The 18658-nt window shown below is 37.1% G+C and overlaps 1 protein-coding gene across 18 annotated transcripts in view; it reads right to left on the reverse strand.

Moving 5' to 3' along the window:
- epb41l3a (erythrocyte membrane protein band 4.1-like 3a) overlaps window positions 1-18658 on the reverse strand; it is a 146769-nt gene that overhangs the window by 47377 nt on the left and 80734 nt on the right. For 17 of the 18 annotated variants that reach the window (XM_049480012.1, XM_049480021.1, XM_049480019.1 and 14 more), the window contains exons 2-3: window positions 12711-12862; window positions 11123-11314 (exon numbers count right to left, since the gene is read on the reverse strand). In XM_049480012.1, the coding sequence (XP_049335969.1) occupies window positions 11123-11314; window positions 12711-12851 (333 nt within the window). In that variant the 5' untranslated portion in view covers window positions 12852-12862. The remainder of the gene's footprint in view (window positions 1-11122; window positions 11315-12710; window positions 12863-18658) is intronic. The other variant, XM_049480022.1, reaches the window with a different exon arrangement.

Here is an 18658-nt window from a genome sequence, read left to right on the forward strand (position 1 = left end):
CACAGTTAGATAATTGCGATTATGCACTTGTCAAAACACATTTATTAAATGAACTTGACAAAACAATGGGGGCCATTAATGCTTCTTGTTACATGGTATTCACAAGTCCTCCCAAATTTACTTATGAGCATATCCTCATGACTGGCATGTCCATGCTAAAGCCCAATTATAAGTGAAGTAAACGGGAGGGAGGGAGGGAGAGAGAGAGAGAGGGATGGGGGGTGCACATGGGAGAGAGGGGCGGGGGGTGCGCGCGGGGCTAAGCTCAGTCTGAAGTACAGGAGCCCACAGGGGAGCGTCGGTGGTGAAAATTAAAGCTCAGAGATAATTTTCACAAAAATACATCGTTCTTAACTGCAAATTCGAATTAATCGATAAAATCCATTAATCACCCAGCTCTAAGTCAGACCAAAAATTCAGTTGCTATATGAGAAGAAATATGCAACTTCATTTATTGGTTGGAAGATATTATAGGGGTTTCAATTATACTGGAAGGAGTTTTAGTTGTTAAATACGTCTTGTAGAGACAGAACAACATGATCAAATTTTTATCTTTTTTTTTTTTTTTTATGTTTCTTGGGTGTCTTTACACTTACATTTTTACATGGCTTTGCCTTATATACCGGTAAGTATATTCCGAATACGCAAGATGCATGAAATAACTAGATGTAAATGGGGTTGAAGTTTAATTAAATGTACAGACTTAAATTAGACATTTTAATATTATAGATGTTATAAAAATCAATACAATATTGTGTTCCATACCTTAAAAAATGATTAAATAACAAACATTTTAGGCACATTGTATACTTGATGTTAAACCAGACAAGGTAGAGGATCCAAATGCACGTGTATTTAAAAAAATAGATTAACACAGTACAGAGGTACAGAACAGGGCAAATCCAAAAATTGGGGTCAAAAATAGAAAAAACTGAAAAACAGACAAAAGACCCAGAACAAACAGAGATAGTGTGAGAAACGCTTTAAAATGCTGTATGTATGCAAACAAGACATCGTCCTTAAATATTTCTACTGGTGCTACAGGTGAGCCTTGTTGCTAATACTGGGGAGATAGCGACCTCCTATGTTGTGGAGGTGCAACACCAGGGTCAACCGTGACATTTGGGAAGTACAAACACTTTGCAGCAAAAGGCCTTCATCCAAGCTATTTTAGCTATGACATTTGATTCAGATAAACAGTTACTAATTTCTAAGTACCTGGCCACATGACTGCATTCCATTCCATAAGGTTCCCCTGTTTTCCTTATACACAAATCACATGAAACTGAACATGAAAGGAACTTCAGTTTGTTAAATCTATTTAGCATTAGTGATGCCCTTCAGTGTCATCACATAAAAGCATCACATAAAAGAAAGAGTGTTATGTAAAAGTGATAGCAATATTTGACCACTTCTCTGCTTTGTAAACTAAGTAATGAACTGCAGTATTGTATCAGACTGTGTAATTAATATGGAAATACATACATTTTATAGACAAACAACAAGTTTGTGCGGTGTTAACATTGTATTGTATTGCTTGTGATGGGTGACAACTGTTTTTTCTCTAATACACATCAAGAGAGATTTATAACAGTTACTGTCAACCTACTGTGTATTGATAAACAGTAAATTTCACTTCAAACCACAGCCAAGAATCAACACTTTCAACGCTGTCAGCATTTTTGTTTAGAAGTTTATACTTCTGGTAATCAAGAATGGCTTACATAGCTGTAAGATTTCATACATTGAAAGCTAGCATTAGCTACTTCTGGTACATTAGTATGTTTTAGCCATGCCAGAGTGCTGTCCATGCCAGAGTTCCACATGTTTTTGACTACTCTAAGCCACAGTATTTCTAGACTAAAAGTAAGATGAAATTATTTCATGTTGCAGCCATAATAGACTTTTTGTGTTTTTTTATTCTAAATATATAAAAGGTTGTCATGGGTCTATTGTACAAAGTTGTGCAAATCGTAAATCTGTATCTACATTTTTTTCAGGAATTCACAACATTTTGCAACATGTGGCTAAAACTGTTGACCATAAAAGATTTGACTGACTCCACTGTTTAAACACATATTAGAATCAATACATTTGACTTCTTAAGTTTCAGAACCATATATCCATATATTCAACCATATATCTATTTTGTATGAATTCATAATACAAAAAAATAAGGTTATGTACAGTAACCTACAGACTGTAACAATGTTTTATTTTGGTTACAAAGTCAACTGTCCCAAAGCAGTACCACCACTGTCCACTAGGAGGCAACAGCCCAGACTAAACGAGCACTGTTCAGCACCATTCCAGCACTCTGAATACTTCATGCTGAACTGAACATTAGAAATGAACTAAAATGTCCAAAACAGCTCATTGCATCAGGTTTTCTCCTAAAAAGTTAACATTTTGTATTTATTGGATATAATTTTATCATATGTTTTCCTGAAGACTGAGACAATTAGATTTTTTTTGTTTTGTTTTCTCTTAGATTTCCTATTTACTCATTGTTAGTGCCAGTTCTTAAACTAAGGCAATTTCACACATGAAGGTCTGTTTGCTAGATGCTGTCTTCACTGGATAAGGATTGAACATTGAATTATAGAATGTCAAGTTGCCTTTTCCCTGTGTTGTGCCAACTTCAGACTCCTTGACAGCAGTCATATAAAGGATGATATACAGGATTCACCAGCATAATCTGTTGCACTTCTATCGTTGGATCAGTAAATCAAGACCAAGACAAATTTTGTTCTCCCACGCCTGCTTTTTGGTTCAGATCAATTGAAAAGTTCCAGACTAAACAAGATATGTGTGAAAGCACCTAAAGTACAATTCAGGCTAAGGGATTTATGTACTATCAAATAGGGGTGTGACGAGACACTAATATCACGAGACGAGCCGATACACGATACTGGGTTCACGAGAACGAGACAAGATTTACAAATAAAATTTTAAAGAAAACGTCAAAAATGAAAATTTTATTTGACAATATCATATAACGCACACTTAACAGTCTGTTTTTTTCTCACACACTGATTCTATAAGAAACAGAAATAAGAATAAGAATAAAAAATAAAAAATAAAACTTTTCTAGGTCTTATAGAGTGCAAACAATAAGTGCAAACCACAACCAGTCATATTAAGCCTATGGTTTGTGTTTTTTTTCTCCTAAATCTCTTGTAATTTAACTATGCATAACCATAACCAGTCATATTTAGCCTATGCTTGAGGTGCAAAGACAGATTTTTTTTTAAAATACAGAACACAACTGCCTATGAAACAGTCACGTGTAGGATTTACATACAGTATTTACATATGGTTTGTGTCTTGTTGGTCACTCTGTTACCGTTTATTGTTTCTGGAACTGGAAAGCTGAAATGCAGGCAGACATACATCTTAAAAGTAGCAGAAGCATCTTCTATGCCAGGGGTATTTAATTAGTACAGTAAAATTTCGACAGGCCAAGTTCCGGACCGATTGTTAACTTGTGTTATGACTAAAGGTGCACTATGTAGGACCTGAGAGCGAGTGTGTGAAACGGCTACAGCAGTCCAATTTCCTGACTGAGTTAGCTAGCCAGTTAGCTTACCTGTTCAGGAGAAAAGCTGCAGTTCTGGGTCAGTCTTGGAGTCTTTTTGAGCTCTAAGTCTCCACCGTTCGAACTCACTGCCAATATTCACTCTTGTTATATTCCTGCTTTGGTCACTGAGTTTTTTGAGACACATCGCTATAGTGTAGTGTTACGGCTGGCAACCTCAGTGGGTGGAGTTAGTGTTGGGGAACGAGCAGCAGGCGGAGACAGAGGACAAAACAAACACAAAACCCGGGACGGCCTGCACATTTAAAATAGGAACGTACTGCTGAAGCCGCGCTGACAAGAGCTGCCAGTGCTTTCACTCAGCATGTTTCCTTAATATCTGATGATACATCCTGATCATTTTATCATTTACTACTGAAAATTAGTTACATAGTGGTCCTTTAAGTGCTATATCCTGTAAATTAGTTTGAACTGAATGATGAAAAATATATAATAATAATAATAATAATAAAAAACTTTAGTGACTTTAGTTTCCGCCCATTCTCTGGCTCCCTATCTCCTTAGAAAGGCAGTTTTTCACGGCCGCGTCCCAATTCAACAGCCGGAGCAGCGGGACTGTGACCCTAACAACACGGGTTCGATCCCGCGTGAGGAGTGGTGTGTTTATTTAATTTTTTTTTCCCTTACAGCGTCTGCACAGATCTGATTGACTGAAGAGAGCGTTTGGTGATCTTACTCCACACGTGATTGGTCTGTGAATTTACTGCGCCGCAAAGCACGTATACAATTAAATCCTTCTCAGTAGGTTTGGGTCCGCATTGGACAACGTTTGGCTCCGGACCCGGACCGCGGTCCGCCCATTAGTGACCTCTGTTCTATACAAATGCCCAAATTTTCCTCTTCTGCTGAGAGCTGATCTCACTGCTCAGCCACCACACTCGCTGCTACTGTGTTGCCAGATCCATCTTTTTTCCCAGGAGGTTTAAGCTTGACGAGAAATATCATCACGTTTTTTAACCTGATGCTGTAGTTAATTGCATTAAAAAAAATAACAACATTAATTCCAAATTAATCACATGCGTTAAGGCTGCACACAATACAGTACATTATATTCCTATACAGAAAAGTATGATTGTGGATTTTCTCCCTGCATTTCAGAACACTGCCGTGAAATATTCAAGCAGCAAATTCCAATTTGACACTGACTGCTCTCACAGAAAGCTTTTGTGAAGGTTTGGGTATGAAGAATTTTATTCTGTCTAGAACAGGGCAAAGCGCTGCAGAGAAGGTCCTGCCTCCCTAAGAGACCCTGTCTGATGCACGCAGAGAGGGCGGGCTAGGAGGGAAAAGCTGCTGCTGTCTTCTCATCATCCCTCTTTCCAGTCGGGTAATAATGCCATCAGTTGCTCAATGTGTGCGAAAAGGCTGGAGGCCAGGATTAGACACTCGAATCAGCTTTCTGCAGCGTGAAGCTGCTCCTCACCACCATAAGCTGCTATTAGCTACAGGCATTAGCACCTAGTGCTAATGGCTCATTTTAAGCACTGGAATTCCAGAGGCAGAAGAAAGACAGAGTGTTAGCTGTGAGGGGTAGTGCATTAGTGTAGAGGACTGCAACATATTCATACTTCATATGCTCAACCGGATACAATTTTTTTAAATGCTGTGCATCATCCTTGTTCTAACAGCATCTTGAAAAATGCTAGAGCTTCACCGAAATAAAAATATTTTGCTGAAACCGCAAAACCAAACAAATAAACATTTGCCCATAGCCTGAATACAGAATATCTTTTTTCTACAATTTTTGGCCATTTAAAAGAAAAAGCATTTACAAAACTATCATTTAAATTATTTAATGAACACTTAATATTTTTCATGTCCCAGCAGACACCAACAAAACATCATTCTCACATTTACCTCAGCAGTCCTACTAATAATGAGTGCTTCTCAAGTCACACATTTATCTACCTCATCAGAGGTAGTGTCCCTCTACTCTAATCATGAATTTACCTCGGACAAGCAAATCAAGTCACATGCAGATTAAATTAAGATCGTGGTAAAGACAAATATGTAGACTGTAGTAGAGAACACCTAGTTTCATATGCAGCATGCATATACAACTCGGGGGGACCTATAGTATTTAACAAAGAACAAGACAAAAATGGATTTTAACAGAATAAGACCTTTAAACAATATACACAATAAAATAACACAGCTGTTCCTGTAAATGACGCGCATGATTAACTAAAATAATTAGTACATGCCTTTTGTGCATTTTGAGCAGAGCAAGGCATATTTTTTGCATCCTTATGATACCAAAGACGCATTGACACACCCTCAATACAGCTGCATGAAGAATGGTTGACGACATGCCTGTAGATCGCTAATAAAGGGCCTTTTATGTTATTTATTTTGTGAGAGTAGAACATAAAAAATGTAATTAATCCTGCTGCTTGACGGCTCCCAGACAGCTCTCTGCCTCAGTCCCTAAAGTGTATACAGTGCATATATATCCCTAAAAATGCACTGCCAAATAGTAAAGGAAGAAAAAAAAAAAAAAACTGGTTTACTGGGTAAAAATTAGGAACAAAAAAAAATGTAAAGCTACATTTCCATGCATTTCTGTCGCAGCTAACTAACTAATGACTCATTCCAGACACTGCAAGCACAGATAACAATATCAAGAACAATGATCCTGAACAAGTTTACCAATGTCTCAAAGCCCTGATGATATGATCCCTTATCGGTAATCACTCATTTATTCTTGAGAAGGGTTCAAAGAGGGTTTTTGAGCTTACATAGGTGATGTTTTTCAGACATATCCCAACCACACGCTGTCTCTACTGCAATAAAAGAGTAAAAATATAAAAAAAACAGATGAATATCCACCGTTCTATATCCAAACAGTGTCCATGTCCTCCGCACTGTTCTTGAGGAATCATTCTGTCTGGCCCAGGGTAGTTTTTAATCTATTTTTTTTTTACCTTTACTTTGTATTACCTTGTACAGGTATTGTTTAGCTTTACAATTCAACTCAGGAAGGGCTTGTTAATTAGCTGCTCAATGAGATGTACAACAAATCACTGAACATGTCAATAATGTTTAACACTCACATTATGTCTTTACCGTAAGCCAATAGTAGACACGGTTAATACTGTATTGATTATACTCATTTCATCCACAGCTGGTTCAGGACCTCATTAAGACATGGTTAGCAGGATTACCTCTCACTTGTCAGGTGATATGAAATTCTTTCTCTCTTAAATTAATTTTCCCCTCTGCATCAAAATGACCAGAGCACCTTTAATAAATTATGTCTGCACCTCAACTTGAGTTGGACTGAATCATTAGAACATTCGATAAATTGGATTTAATTTCTCTAACTAGAATCACATTCATTAAAGGCATCCACGTCTCAGAACACAAAAAAACGATTTCATGCTGCAACTGAAGCTAAAAAAGCAAACATAATGTAGGATAAGGATTTAAAGGATCAAACAACGACTGTAGAAAGCATGGACACTGTGGTTCCATGTCCTTATATTATATAGAAATGAAGCCAAAACTATCTGCCATGTTATCAAAATCTGTGACACAAAGACCATCAGTCCTGTTACTGTCTGTCTGCCTGCCACAGACTCTAACGCTCCAGAAACAAACTCCATTTCCCATAATACACCTGCACTCAACTCTCCGGACATGACGGATCACATGATACATCTGTCTTCTGGTTCACCATCTTACTGATTGTACACACCTGGACTCAATACTATAAATGGTTCTCACTCTGACTCTCTTGCCTAGTATTGAACCTATTTTACATAGCTCTTTCGCCTAGCGTTTCTTTTGTGTTTTAACCTTTTTTTTGCTGACTCTTTTTGTCTTTTTGACTACTCTTTAGCTTAGCCCTTTATTTGTAAGCTTCTTTCGGTTCTGATCCTTTTTTTTATATTGACCATTAGTTTGCCTTGCCCTTTTGCTCTGTTTTGGATTACCTGTTTATGACTTCCTGACTGCATCACTATGGTATGTTGTTCATTCATGCTCCCATTTTGCTTCTTGCTTTGCCTGCCTTTGACTACTCTTATCTGTTAAAGTCCCCATATAATAAAAAATAAATAAATTCTGTATCCGCCCTTGTCTGTCCTGTATTTGGCTCCTGTGACAGAGAAATACTAATCTACTCATTAACCAAAAACAAGCATCTTAGACCTCTGTCAATACGCATAAAAAGCAGTGTAAAGGACCAGGAGAAAGGCTGATTTCTCCACTGGATTCCCAGTTGGTACAGGAATTTTAACATTTCAACAATAAATGTCCAGTTCAGGTATTTTATTACGAAAACCATTTGGCTTTCCATCAAATTACAGTACCAGGGCTCATCTGTTTGCACATTTTGGCACAGAGTCAAACCGAATTTACTACAGTTAACCCCTGAGCTGATGCTGTAACAAAGTCAACACACACTGGTGATGATTCAAATTTAAAAAACGATTTAAAATGGTATTTGGACTCGATCCAGGCCAAAAAAATAAAATTTCATATTAAGTGCTGAACAAGACAGAGTACAAATACTACAAATAATACAAGTCCAGCATGTTTAAGGCCATCCTAGCATTGTCTGACTGGCTAACAAATTATTTGTTGGATTACATAAGATCAAAGTGGCAGTTTTACTCTAACATCAGACATGACTTGAACTCTTGACCAAAGACTTGAGACTTGACTTGAAATGAACATTTCTGACAGACTTACAGCACCTGATTCATTTGTTTCACTGGAGCTTTGAAGTAAAAAAAAATCCCTTCACAGAACAGACATAGCAGACGTACAGATGTTTGGGTGAATGTTTTAAAGTTTAACCCCTTCAACCACAAATGCAGCTTCTCTTCTTTGGAAGATGTTGGATATATAGTTAGCTAGCTATGTGCTGCCCCCACATATGCTGGAAATGGCTGCAAAAAATGTTAAAAAGGCTGTTTGACTGTTGGGTTAGCATAGCTAGCTACTTTATAATCAGTATCCACAGCAGTAGCTACTTCAGACTGCAATTAATTTGACTGCATTTAATGCACTTTAAATATGGTATGACCAAAATAATTTTATATAAACTGACCGGAAATTCTAAAACAAATGATGAAACAATCTTTTGACAGTGGGAATATTGCAAGCCTGAACACACACACACACACACACACACACACACACAAATGCACACACCATGCAGTGTGCAATGCTTAATCATCTTTCTACTCGGATGTAAATACTAATCTGGCTAAATCCAGTGCCAGAGGCTAAAACTGCTCTGAGTAGATTGGTTTCCAGTTCTTGGCGGGGGTCGCTCAGAGCTCAGCATTGTCCTGCTCAGACAGCAGTGCAGTAAACGTATAAATCGACAGATTTATGCAGACTGACGAATGGGGCTCAAGCCTACAAAACCAGTTGGATGGAAAATCCTGTGAGGAAGCTGAGGTCATTTTCCGGACAGTGAGGGAGGGTACTCGGCATTCTCAGATAGAGGAATCCCTCTACAGCAAATAACATTTTTACACAGTTGTCAGCAAACCTCTAATTACTAATTTGTTTTGATTCCCACTTCACAAAACACAGCCCATGATAAATCCATTTTAAGCTGTCAAAATATTGGCTCATCCAAATCAGTTCAATCTCACCACTCACACTGTGAGAACACAGTGTGCAGAATGAGCCAGTTAATGTATTAAGACTTTCCTCACCACATCTTCATGCCATTTTAGATGATGGGCTTTCACATATCACTATTAATAAAGAGTAAATAAGCCTGGGGAATGTGAATATATTTAGTATTTTAATGAACACTCATTAGCAGAGCCGTATGCATAAGCAAAAAAAAAATGTGGTTCTCAAACTGGTCCTCAGGGATATTAGGGGTTAGGGGGGCTAATCTCATGATTGTGACACTAACATGGATGCCTCAAAGAAGGCAACAGGTAAGAAGCTTGGAGAATCACTGCAGAAAACCAGCATCAATAAATCAAATGTTAGGCTTAAGTTGCTTGAGTTTAATTAGAAGCAACACTTTTGCTACATACAGCATTTGTATAAATAACTTTAAAAACAGAAAAAAAACATTACTAATCTGGATGAACACAGCAGAAACTGCACTATGCAACTCCGGGGAAGCAGACAGGACAGAGCTTTAGAAGAAAGCATAATACTGCATTGTTCAAGTCATATTTGTGCACAGTCCTGTAATACTAATGTACTATGTGAGATCACATGTTGCTTTTACTTCAGATGCCAGTTCTGTATCTGTCAGCCTGTCTAGAAATACATGCATTACGGGTTTCTTTCAGGGGTGGCTTGAAGCCTGAAAAACTGTACTGTAACGCTGTATTTACACTGCTCCCTCACGTCAACGCACATGAATGCACTGGTCCCTCTAACTGGTTGCATTACAAAGGCATTACATGCCATCATCCAATTAAATCGTTTTAACAAACGGGAACATGGTTTTATACAAACTTTATTTCCTATAAACTAACAAACATACATTTTCATTTATAAAAAGAAATGTTTGCTTGGGCTTCATAACACTGTCTAGTAAGCAGCATATAGGCAAACAAAAGCACTCATTTCATCATTTTTTTAATTCATTTTAAAATGTCTAGTTGTGGTCTCTAGTATGAATGAATGCCATGTTAGCCGTTTTTTGCAACAACAAAAAAAAGAGTGCTCCAGTGTTTCTGTAAAAACCTGCTTTAGATCACTCGATTAGTGGTCTCTAAAAAAAGGCAGGTTTTCGGCTCTTGCTCATGAATATTCATACATGCATATCTCCTCTGATTGGCTAACAGGACTGCAGCAGAGGACATGACCTGCCTCCCCCACCCCAGGCGAGCATTGTAGTGCCTCCCCGAGGCTGAGTGGCTCTTCGGTCCCCCGCAATCCCTACCCCACTTGTGGCAGAGCGGCGCCGGTCACTGATATTGATAACGTTTACAGGCTTTAATAATGTTTCAGCTAAGCTAATGCTACTAAACTCTTACCTCAGACTTGGTAATTCGATGCTTGGGCAGTTTCACCACGTCAAAGCCCCAGAGTCAGCTTTTTATCATAAAATCCCATGTAAACGGTGCCCCCTTTGACCGGTGTTCTGTCGAGTTATCGGCAGTTATGCGTCTGATGGAGCCAACGCGTCCCATTGAAAACGAGTGGGATACATTGCTGTGCGTTAATGCGACAGAGCATTGTAAGTGCAGCGCAACAACTGACGTAGCCCAGGAGCTAGAAATACAATTTCTTAAATAATGAGGCTTAATATTAGGATGTCTATTAGGATGTTGGCACAACTTAATTCCCATTTGTTAACTGAACCACGTGTTGAACTGTTGTATGAAAGGGACAAAGCAAGAAATCGTGAAAGTAATGGTCTATTAAGCACTGTGGTAATGGAATCAGCAATGCTCTGATGACATCAAGGATGGTCAGACTGAAACATTAGTCTGGAGGAGTTTGAGCTGTAATAAAACCAACAATTCACTACTTATCACTTTTAACATTTAACAATTTCAAACAACAAACAATAAGCGCTGCTGCACTCACCTCCACCACACACGTGTAGTCCGAGCCGTCTAGGAGCGTGACTTTGCACTGCATGTTTTTGGGTTTCTTGGGCACCTTAACTGGAGACCTGGAGAGCTTGCTGGAGGAGGACCTGTGGGAGGTGAGGTCGTCCTCAGCCACCTGCTGATCCGGCTTCCCCTGTGGGACACCTCCCGCCTCTCTCTCCCCGTTCTAGCAAACAGAGAGAAAACAAAGAAAAACAGTTTAATCTTCCAAACATCACGAACCTTCCAACACACTCTCTAACAGACTGATGATGTGGTGCTGGTAATAAGTCACAGACCCTGCTTTACTAAGAATGTTAAACAGAATTCAGACAGTTAAATTCATATTTAGTTATAGTTAGCTTACTTATATTTACCTGTCTGAAATTGGCAATTTAAAACTACAATTATCTGACTTTTATAAACTGAATTTAAATGATTACACATCAAATCACAGGTACATTCATTTATGTTTTGTATTGACAGCTTAACATCAGCACTTTCACAAGCCTCATGGCAGCCGTATTTATCTGAATAAATTTGAATTGAACTTTTTCTGCGTGTGGACAGGAAGTGTGGACAGGAAGACAGTGGTCGAAAAGTGAAGCTACTACATCTATTATGTCCTCTGGTGGCTGGCTCCAGTACAACTCTTTACCCCGCCTATTTCTATTCAATTGATTGGAAGATGACAGTGACAATTTTTTAATCTAATCTATGTTAATAACCCTCAGTGTTTTTTTTTTTTTTTTTTTACAGTTAATGTGTTTTATAGGAGTTATTTTGTGATATTTAAAGGGGTGTGGTGATGTGGTGATTGACAGCTGTGGGCAAGTTGATTGACAGGTCGCATGACAGCTTGAACATGCATTGCTGTGTCTTATAGATTGGCCCGTCACGATAACAAAATTTTCAGAGCGATATATTGTCCCCAAATTTTTTCCGATAAACGATAATATTTTAAAGTGTCACTATAGAAAATGCTTTTTCCTGCTTCTGGGGTCCCAAAGGAGCTTTGAGACTGTGTGCCACAATAATAATATACTAGCATAATACTATTACACTATTTTACAGTTAAACTAACTTTATATTATTAAGAGCAGACATTGGGCTTTTAATATACAAATATTTTAATGTCCTAAGTAACTAAAACTAATAAAAGTATAACTACCTTGGGATTCTGTGGGTTCTGAGAAAACTGCACTAAATATTTAAGGCTTACATGGTAGTGGACACGTAGTGTTAATCTCAAAATTAGGTTGAACAAATTTGGCTGCACAAAGTTACGATTCACAATTTACTAGATAAGAAGTGTCTTTCAAGTAACATTGTATTTCATCATTTTAGTGTGTTGAAAAATGTGATTTTCTTAGTAAAAATTTCAGTAGTGGGATCTTGGTTGGCACTCCTTACCTTACTATAAAACACAATTGAAAATAATTGTGTGAAATATATTTCAGGCTGCGGTTTGAGCAGCCCCACTTCAAATGTAGACCGGGGGGTGTGAGTCAGTGTGCTTTTCTTTCTTCCAAATAATCACAATACTGCTGCAATGTAAACTAATCCAGGAATCAGACTAGTACCTGTTCTTTTCTAACCGGCGTGCTGTGGGCGGCGGCAGGAGGAAGCTGTTCTTCCAGGGGCGGGGCTGTGTGGGGCGGAGCCGCACCGGCCCCCGGCTGCTCCTGCTTGGCCTCTGGCTCTGAGCTCGGGTCTGTCGTCATGGTTATTCACACTAGGATAGAAAAAAATAATAAAATAATGTTTAAGCAACTGAGCATTACGCAAACATACTGTGAAAAGCCACAGGCTCCTTTTAAACATAGTAATCAAGCACAAAATCACACTCCTGCAGCCAGGATTTCAACTCCAGCTGCTGTTTTCCATATGTAAAAGAGAATGTGTGAAAAGAAGAGAGTGGAGGCGTATATCATCATCTGAACTCTGAATGAGATATATTACATAACAATCTTGCACTTACTCTATAGGAAATAGGGGTTACATAATACTATGTTTTATGTCTAATACCTGTACTGCAGCCTTATTATAACGATATTCTTCCTTGTCCTAAACTATGCTGTACAATAAGACTTGCCTAAATTCCCTTTTTTTAACATAACCATTTAAATACTAAATTACATCATACTCAAACATTTTTTATTTTTCTATGAACCCTAAAATGCTGAAATGTAGGCCAGAACACATTCTAGCATCTTTCAGAAGCCCTACACAAGGGGGTAGCAACTGTACATATGTGCATAAAAATGTAGACCCAACTATTCGTTTATTAAATTAGTTGCCAACTACTTTAATAATTGATTTTAATTGATTAGTTGTTGGAGCCATATTGTGCTGTACTTTATTTCTTCCACTATCAATCCAGGGTTTTTGGGTAGTAGCAGACCGATCCCCACTACACCACATTGGATCACCACACAGCATAATAATAATAGTAATACATTAAATATTTACTTTTACATTTCAAAATATAGTCAGACATTTACTCTAAACTACAGTTACACTCTCTATAATGTGAGTTACCATTAAGTTTATATCCTGTGACTTAAGTAATAATAAAACACTAGGGTGACACATTTTATCTTTATTAAAATAAAGCTGCAAAATGATTAACAGCTACACCACTGGAAAAAAAAAAAACACTTAACTACTAAAACAGGGTTCATACACTTTTTAACCAATACATTTCCACGATTTTTTCATGACTTTTTCATGCTTTCATGCTAATTTTCACGACCATAAGATTTTGAAAACATCAGTGCAGACATAGACAATAAAACCAAAAAATCAACCAAAACTGTTATTAAAATTTATTATAGTAGGTCTAAAATTAATCAGATAAAATATTGACACAATCTTTAATAATAAAATGTGTGTCAGTTCCTCATCCTGGCAAATTTACTGAATTAACTCTGAGAAGACGTATTTGTTAGCTTAAAATAGATTTTCCCTGTCGATAAATAGAAGGTTTGTAGACCAAACTTTCATGACTTTTCCAAAACTTTCTGGGTATTTTTACTATTTTTTAAATTCCATTACTTTTTCAGGTTTTTCATGACCGTACAAACCCTGCTAACACTACTCAACATTAAATTACTAAAAACTGTAAATGGTCAATTTAATTTTAAAAAATCTTCACATAATGCAGTACTAATTAACATCTTTATCATAGCAAATAATTAGCACATTTAACACACACAAGTGAAGAATTTGGTCTTGGAACAGATGCATTTAAAGTTAGTGACATGCTTGGAGGCTTGTATAGATCACCTGTTAATCATGATTGCATCTAAAGAATGACATGGGACAAACGGCTTCATAATATGTAAAAAAAAAAAAAAAAAAAAAGTATTGCAAATATTCTTTTACAAATGTACTTTCACAAAGGCTAATTATTGCTACTATGGTATTCTCATGGCTCAGTTTACAACCCACTTAACCATTTACATGTTTTACTGCACAAAATGTGGTGTGTTATTTAAAGTGTTCTTGTGAGATACTTTTGTTTTTATTTCCACAAACCTCAGAACACATGTACTTACATTCTGTGGTTCAAACCAAAAAAATGCAGACAGTAAAGTATTTTTTCCAGCTCTCTAAGAGTCAACATGTGTATATATGTATGTACAGAAAGAATGATGTAAACTTGTGTTTCAACTAAAAGTAACCACAAGCATTACACCCACTAAATTGAGGCTCATTATACATGAAGCAATTATTTTCCCAAAATATTACGCATCATCTAACACAGACACAGACCTAACATATTTCTTGATAAATGACTGTCGTCTTTCATCAATTTACTTCAGATGAGCATTTAAAAGCAGCAGATTTTTGCAGTTTTGTTGATACTAGTGTAATTCCAAAAACTATTAATATCAAGATGCTATCAATGTTTAAATATAACAGGGAAAAATGTGGTTAACACAGTCCATAGTGTGTTAATTAAGCAGTGAAGTGTAAATGTCAAATTGAACAATGTATTTCCACACTCCTCCAAACATACTGTCCAACTACAACAAAACACAGGCCTTGTCCACTAAGTAATATTAATGTATTGGAAGTATTGAAACATTTTGTAATAGTAGATTTTTATTTAGTTTTTATTAGTTTATATGTAAAGATTTTATAAGTGTTTATTTTGTTTTGTGTTTAAACTGCGACCACTAGAGGACAGTGTTGTACTCAATCATACTGTTATGATTGCATAAAAAGTCAAGTGTTGTCTATCTGATTTCTAACTCTAACTGCCGATTGTTACACACAGACAAGGACAAGCAGCAGAGCTCAAACTCAACTTTTTCACCAACAATAAACAGAATACTAAATAATAAAACATTTCTATTCCCAAAAATGATCTGCTTGCACACCTTCACAATGTCAGTTTCCTTTGCTGAGAATCACAAAACAGCTGCACCATTACAATAGCAATAAGCCAAAGTCATAAGAATTAGTACATACTTGTGTGCGTTTCGAGATGCACAAGATGTTTCCTGTCTTTACAATAGCAAACACCTACTGACGCCTTAAATCAAGCTGAGCCGTGCGCAGTTTTTTATACTAAGGGGGTAAATCTCCAGTACTGGCATTCCTGCACTACAGTTATCACAATACCATGCACATTTAACCAGCTCATGTTAACTTTATTCGTAGTAAGCTAACCTAGCTTGCACCGCTAGCTGCGTTAGCCTAAGCCAAGCCTATTATACCAGAAAAATCCCACTGCTCCAAAAACACACACCCTAGAGCTGGAGTTACTACTTTACAAGTCCTAGTAATTTACTGTTTAGTTTAGCAGATAAGATATCCATCTATAGTTCAGTAGCCTACTTATGACATGCCCTGACTGCTGTCAAGCAAAGCCAGTGATGACGGAGCAGGTGCTGCTGGTAGGAGAGGTAGAGAAACTTTCAAACTCACTGCCAATATTTACTCTTGTTTTATTCCTTCTTTGGTCACTGAGCTTTTTTGAGACATGCCGAGGATTTTTAGGCTGTGTAGCAGTTAAGGTTTCAGCTTAATCAGCCCGCTTACTAGCTTCCATGCTGCAGCATCACTTACTGTTGGGTATTTGCAGGCGTCAGAGTCAGAGGTCAAAACAAACACATACACAGTGACACACTGAACAGTCTAAATAGGAAAGTACTGGCTAGAGCGCTGATGACAAGAGCTGCCAGTGCTTTAACTTAGCATGTTTCCTAAAATCTGCTGATACATCCTGATCATTTTATCATTTACTACTGAAAATATAATCCTTAATGGTACTTTAAGGTTTCCAAGTGGAATGCAATTACAGTTCTTGCCCTAATAGCATGCACCATGAATTCTCTGTGTATTTGTGTGCACCATGACCCCCACACCACAACGGTGCAAATACACTGTATATACTGTTAAATCCCTAATAATTAAACAAACTAATCTCATCACACTATATATGCAGTTTCTTCAAAAACTCCCTCAAGTATGATAAGCTTCAGGAAGAAAAATGTGAGGTTGGGAGGTTAATCAGTAAGTAAGAAATTAAAAAGTGTCCTAATATACTTCCCCTACACTGTATTGGAATAATTTAGGATCTGTATGTTTATTTTCTAAAGAATATAAAACAATACCTTATAAAATACCAATTACCATACATTTACCCACACAATAACTGAATGAAAACAGTGCACAGACTAAATAACCACACACACCATAACCACACACTAGACACCTGATTTCACTAATTAGGTCCCTTTCTTTGTTAATGAAGTGAGCTCATTAGTGATATCAGATGGGGCTGTGTTAGCACTGCACTCTTTAATGGATCAGTGGAGCATCCTTGCTGTAAGAAGCAGTAAATAATGGATTGATCCCTGGTGAAGAGCTTGTGGCTGGGAAACAGCTTTGAGGCCAAACCAAAAATTATCTCCCCTCGCAACAAGAGGCTTTCAGTCTAAGACCACAGAACAATTCTGTCATTTACATAACATTACCATGAGTTAATGTCAACCTAATCCATATTAATTAAACAGTAAAAGTATATTGCTGCTGAGCATATAAATCACAGATGCCTGCAACTTGTCAAGCCATAGAAACCATAGAAACAGAGAAACTTGGATTATATTATATATATATATATATATATATATATATATTAGAGGCCGACCGATCGATCGGCCAGCCGATTTAATCGGCCGATTTTTGTTATTTTTTTATCAATCGGCATCGGCCGATTTTCTTATTTGGCCGTGCCGATTTTAATCCGGCACATCTGCGGGCAGCTACTTGGAACGCAGCGCAAGGTTTCAAGAGTGAGCAAGACTTTCAACGGGTAAGGCATCCATTTTTACAATCCAGTGTCCCAAAGTCTATATTTTCTCTCATGATTAGTAATCTGTGATGTTGCTTCATTTACTGAAAAAGAATAGAATTTCAACTGCATCGGTGTTGTAGCATTTCTCTCCAAACGAAACTATGCTTAGCGTTGATGGCAGGAGTGCATTTGGAATGCGCCCTGACTATGCAAGGCAAGCCCTATCTATAAGCTCTAGTATAAAATAACTGACGTCTCTTCTTCAGAAACGAAAATCTAAGTAAATAAAATCAAATTAACACTTGATATTTTCAGTATTTAAATTATTTTTAGACGAAATGAAAAAGGGCAGGACTAAAACTGTTTAAGGATATTCGCAGCATCAGCTGCGCTGAAATAATAATTACTGGTTAGTCAGGATTATTAGAGGACTGTATTCTCCTTATATATAAACAGTGTTGGGCACGTTACTTTGAAAAAGTAATTAGTTATAGTTACTCTTTACTTCTCCAAAAAAGTAACTGAGTTACTAACGGAGTTACTCCACTATAAAAGTAATTAGTTACCAGTAAAAGTAACTATCCCGTTACTTTTTATTATTCGCCCGTCAAAAAAAGGAAATCAATTATGCATTTACTATTATTATTAGAAAAATAACAAAAAATAACAAACGAAAATAAACCCAAAATGTTGACAAAAATATAATCTAACGAATTTCAAAAAAATAAAACGAAATTCTCCACACAACCAAAGAAAATTACTAAAACTTGTAATACTGAAAAAAGCGGAAAAAAGCGGAAAAACGCGTCTGGGGATGAAATTTAACAAACCAAGCCACACTCAAAAGAAATATGTATATATAAAACAAAATAATGGACAAAAACAACAATTTAATGCCCGTTAAAATGGTATTAATATAACAGCTTCACCAAAAGAGAATAGAGCTTAGATCATGCCCAAAAAATCCGACCCAGCCGGAGCCCGAACCATAAACTGTCATTATGAGCCTGACCCGATCCGCCCCATAAACTGTCTGTTTTCGGGCTGATTGAATGAGCGAAATATAATCAGAATTATGTTAATTAACACTGTAACATAGAAGCATAGAACTATTATTTAATTTAAATGATTTTTAAGAACAGCTACACACAATGCTGCAAGTCAAACGCGGAGGCGTTCACGTGCGCCCAGAGCTACGTGATTACAGTTTTCATTTTTATT

The sequence above is a fragment of the Astyanax mexicanus genome, chromosome 6, assembly GCF_023375975.1.
Source record: "Astyanax mexicanus isolate ESR-SI-001 chromosome 6, AstMex3_surface, whole genome shotgun sequence".
NCBI lineage: Eukaryota > Metazoa > Chordata > Actinopteri > Characiformes > Acestrorhamphidae > Astyanax > Astyanax mexicanus.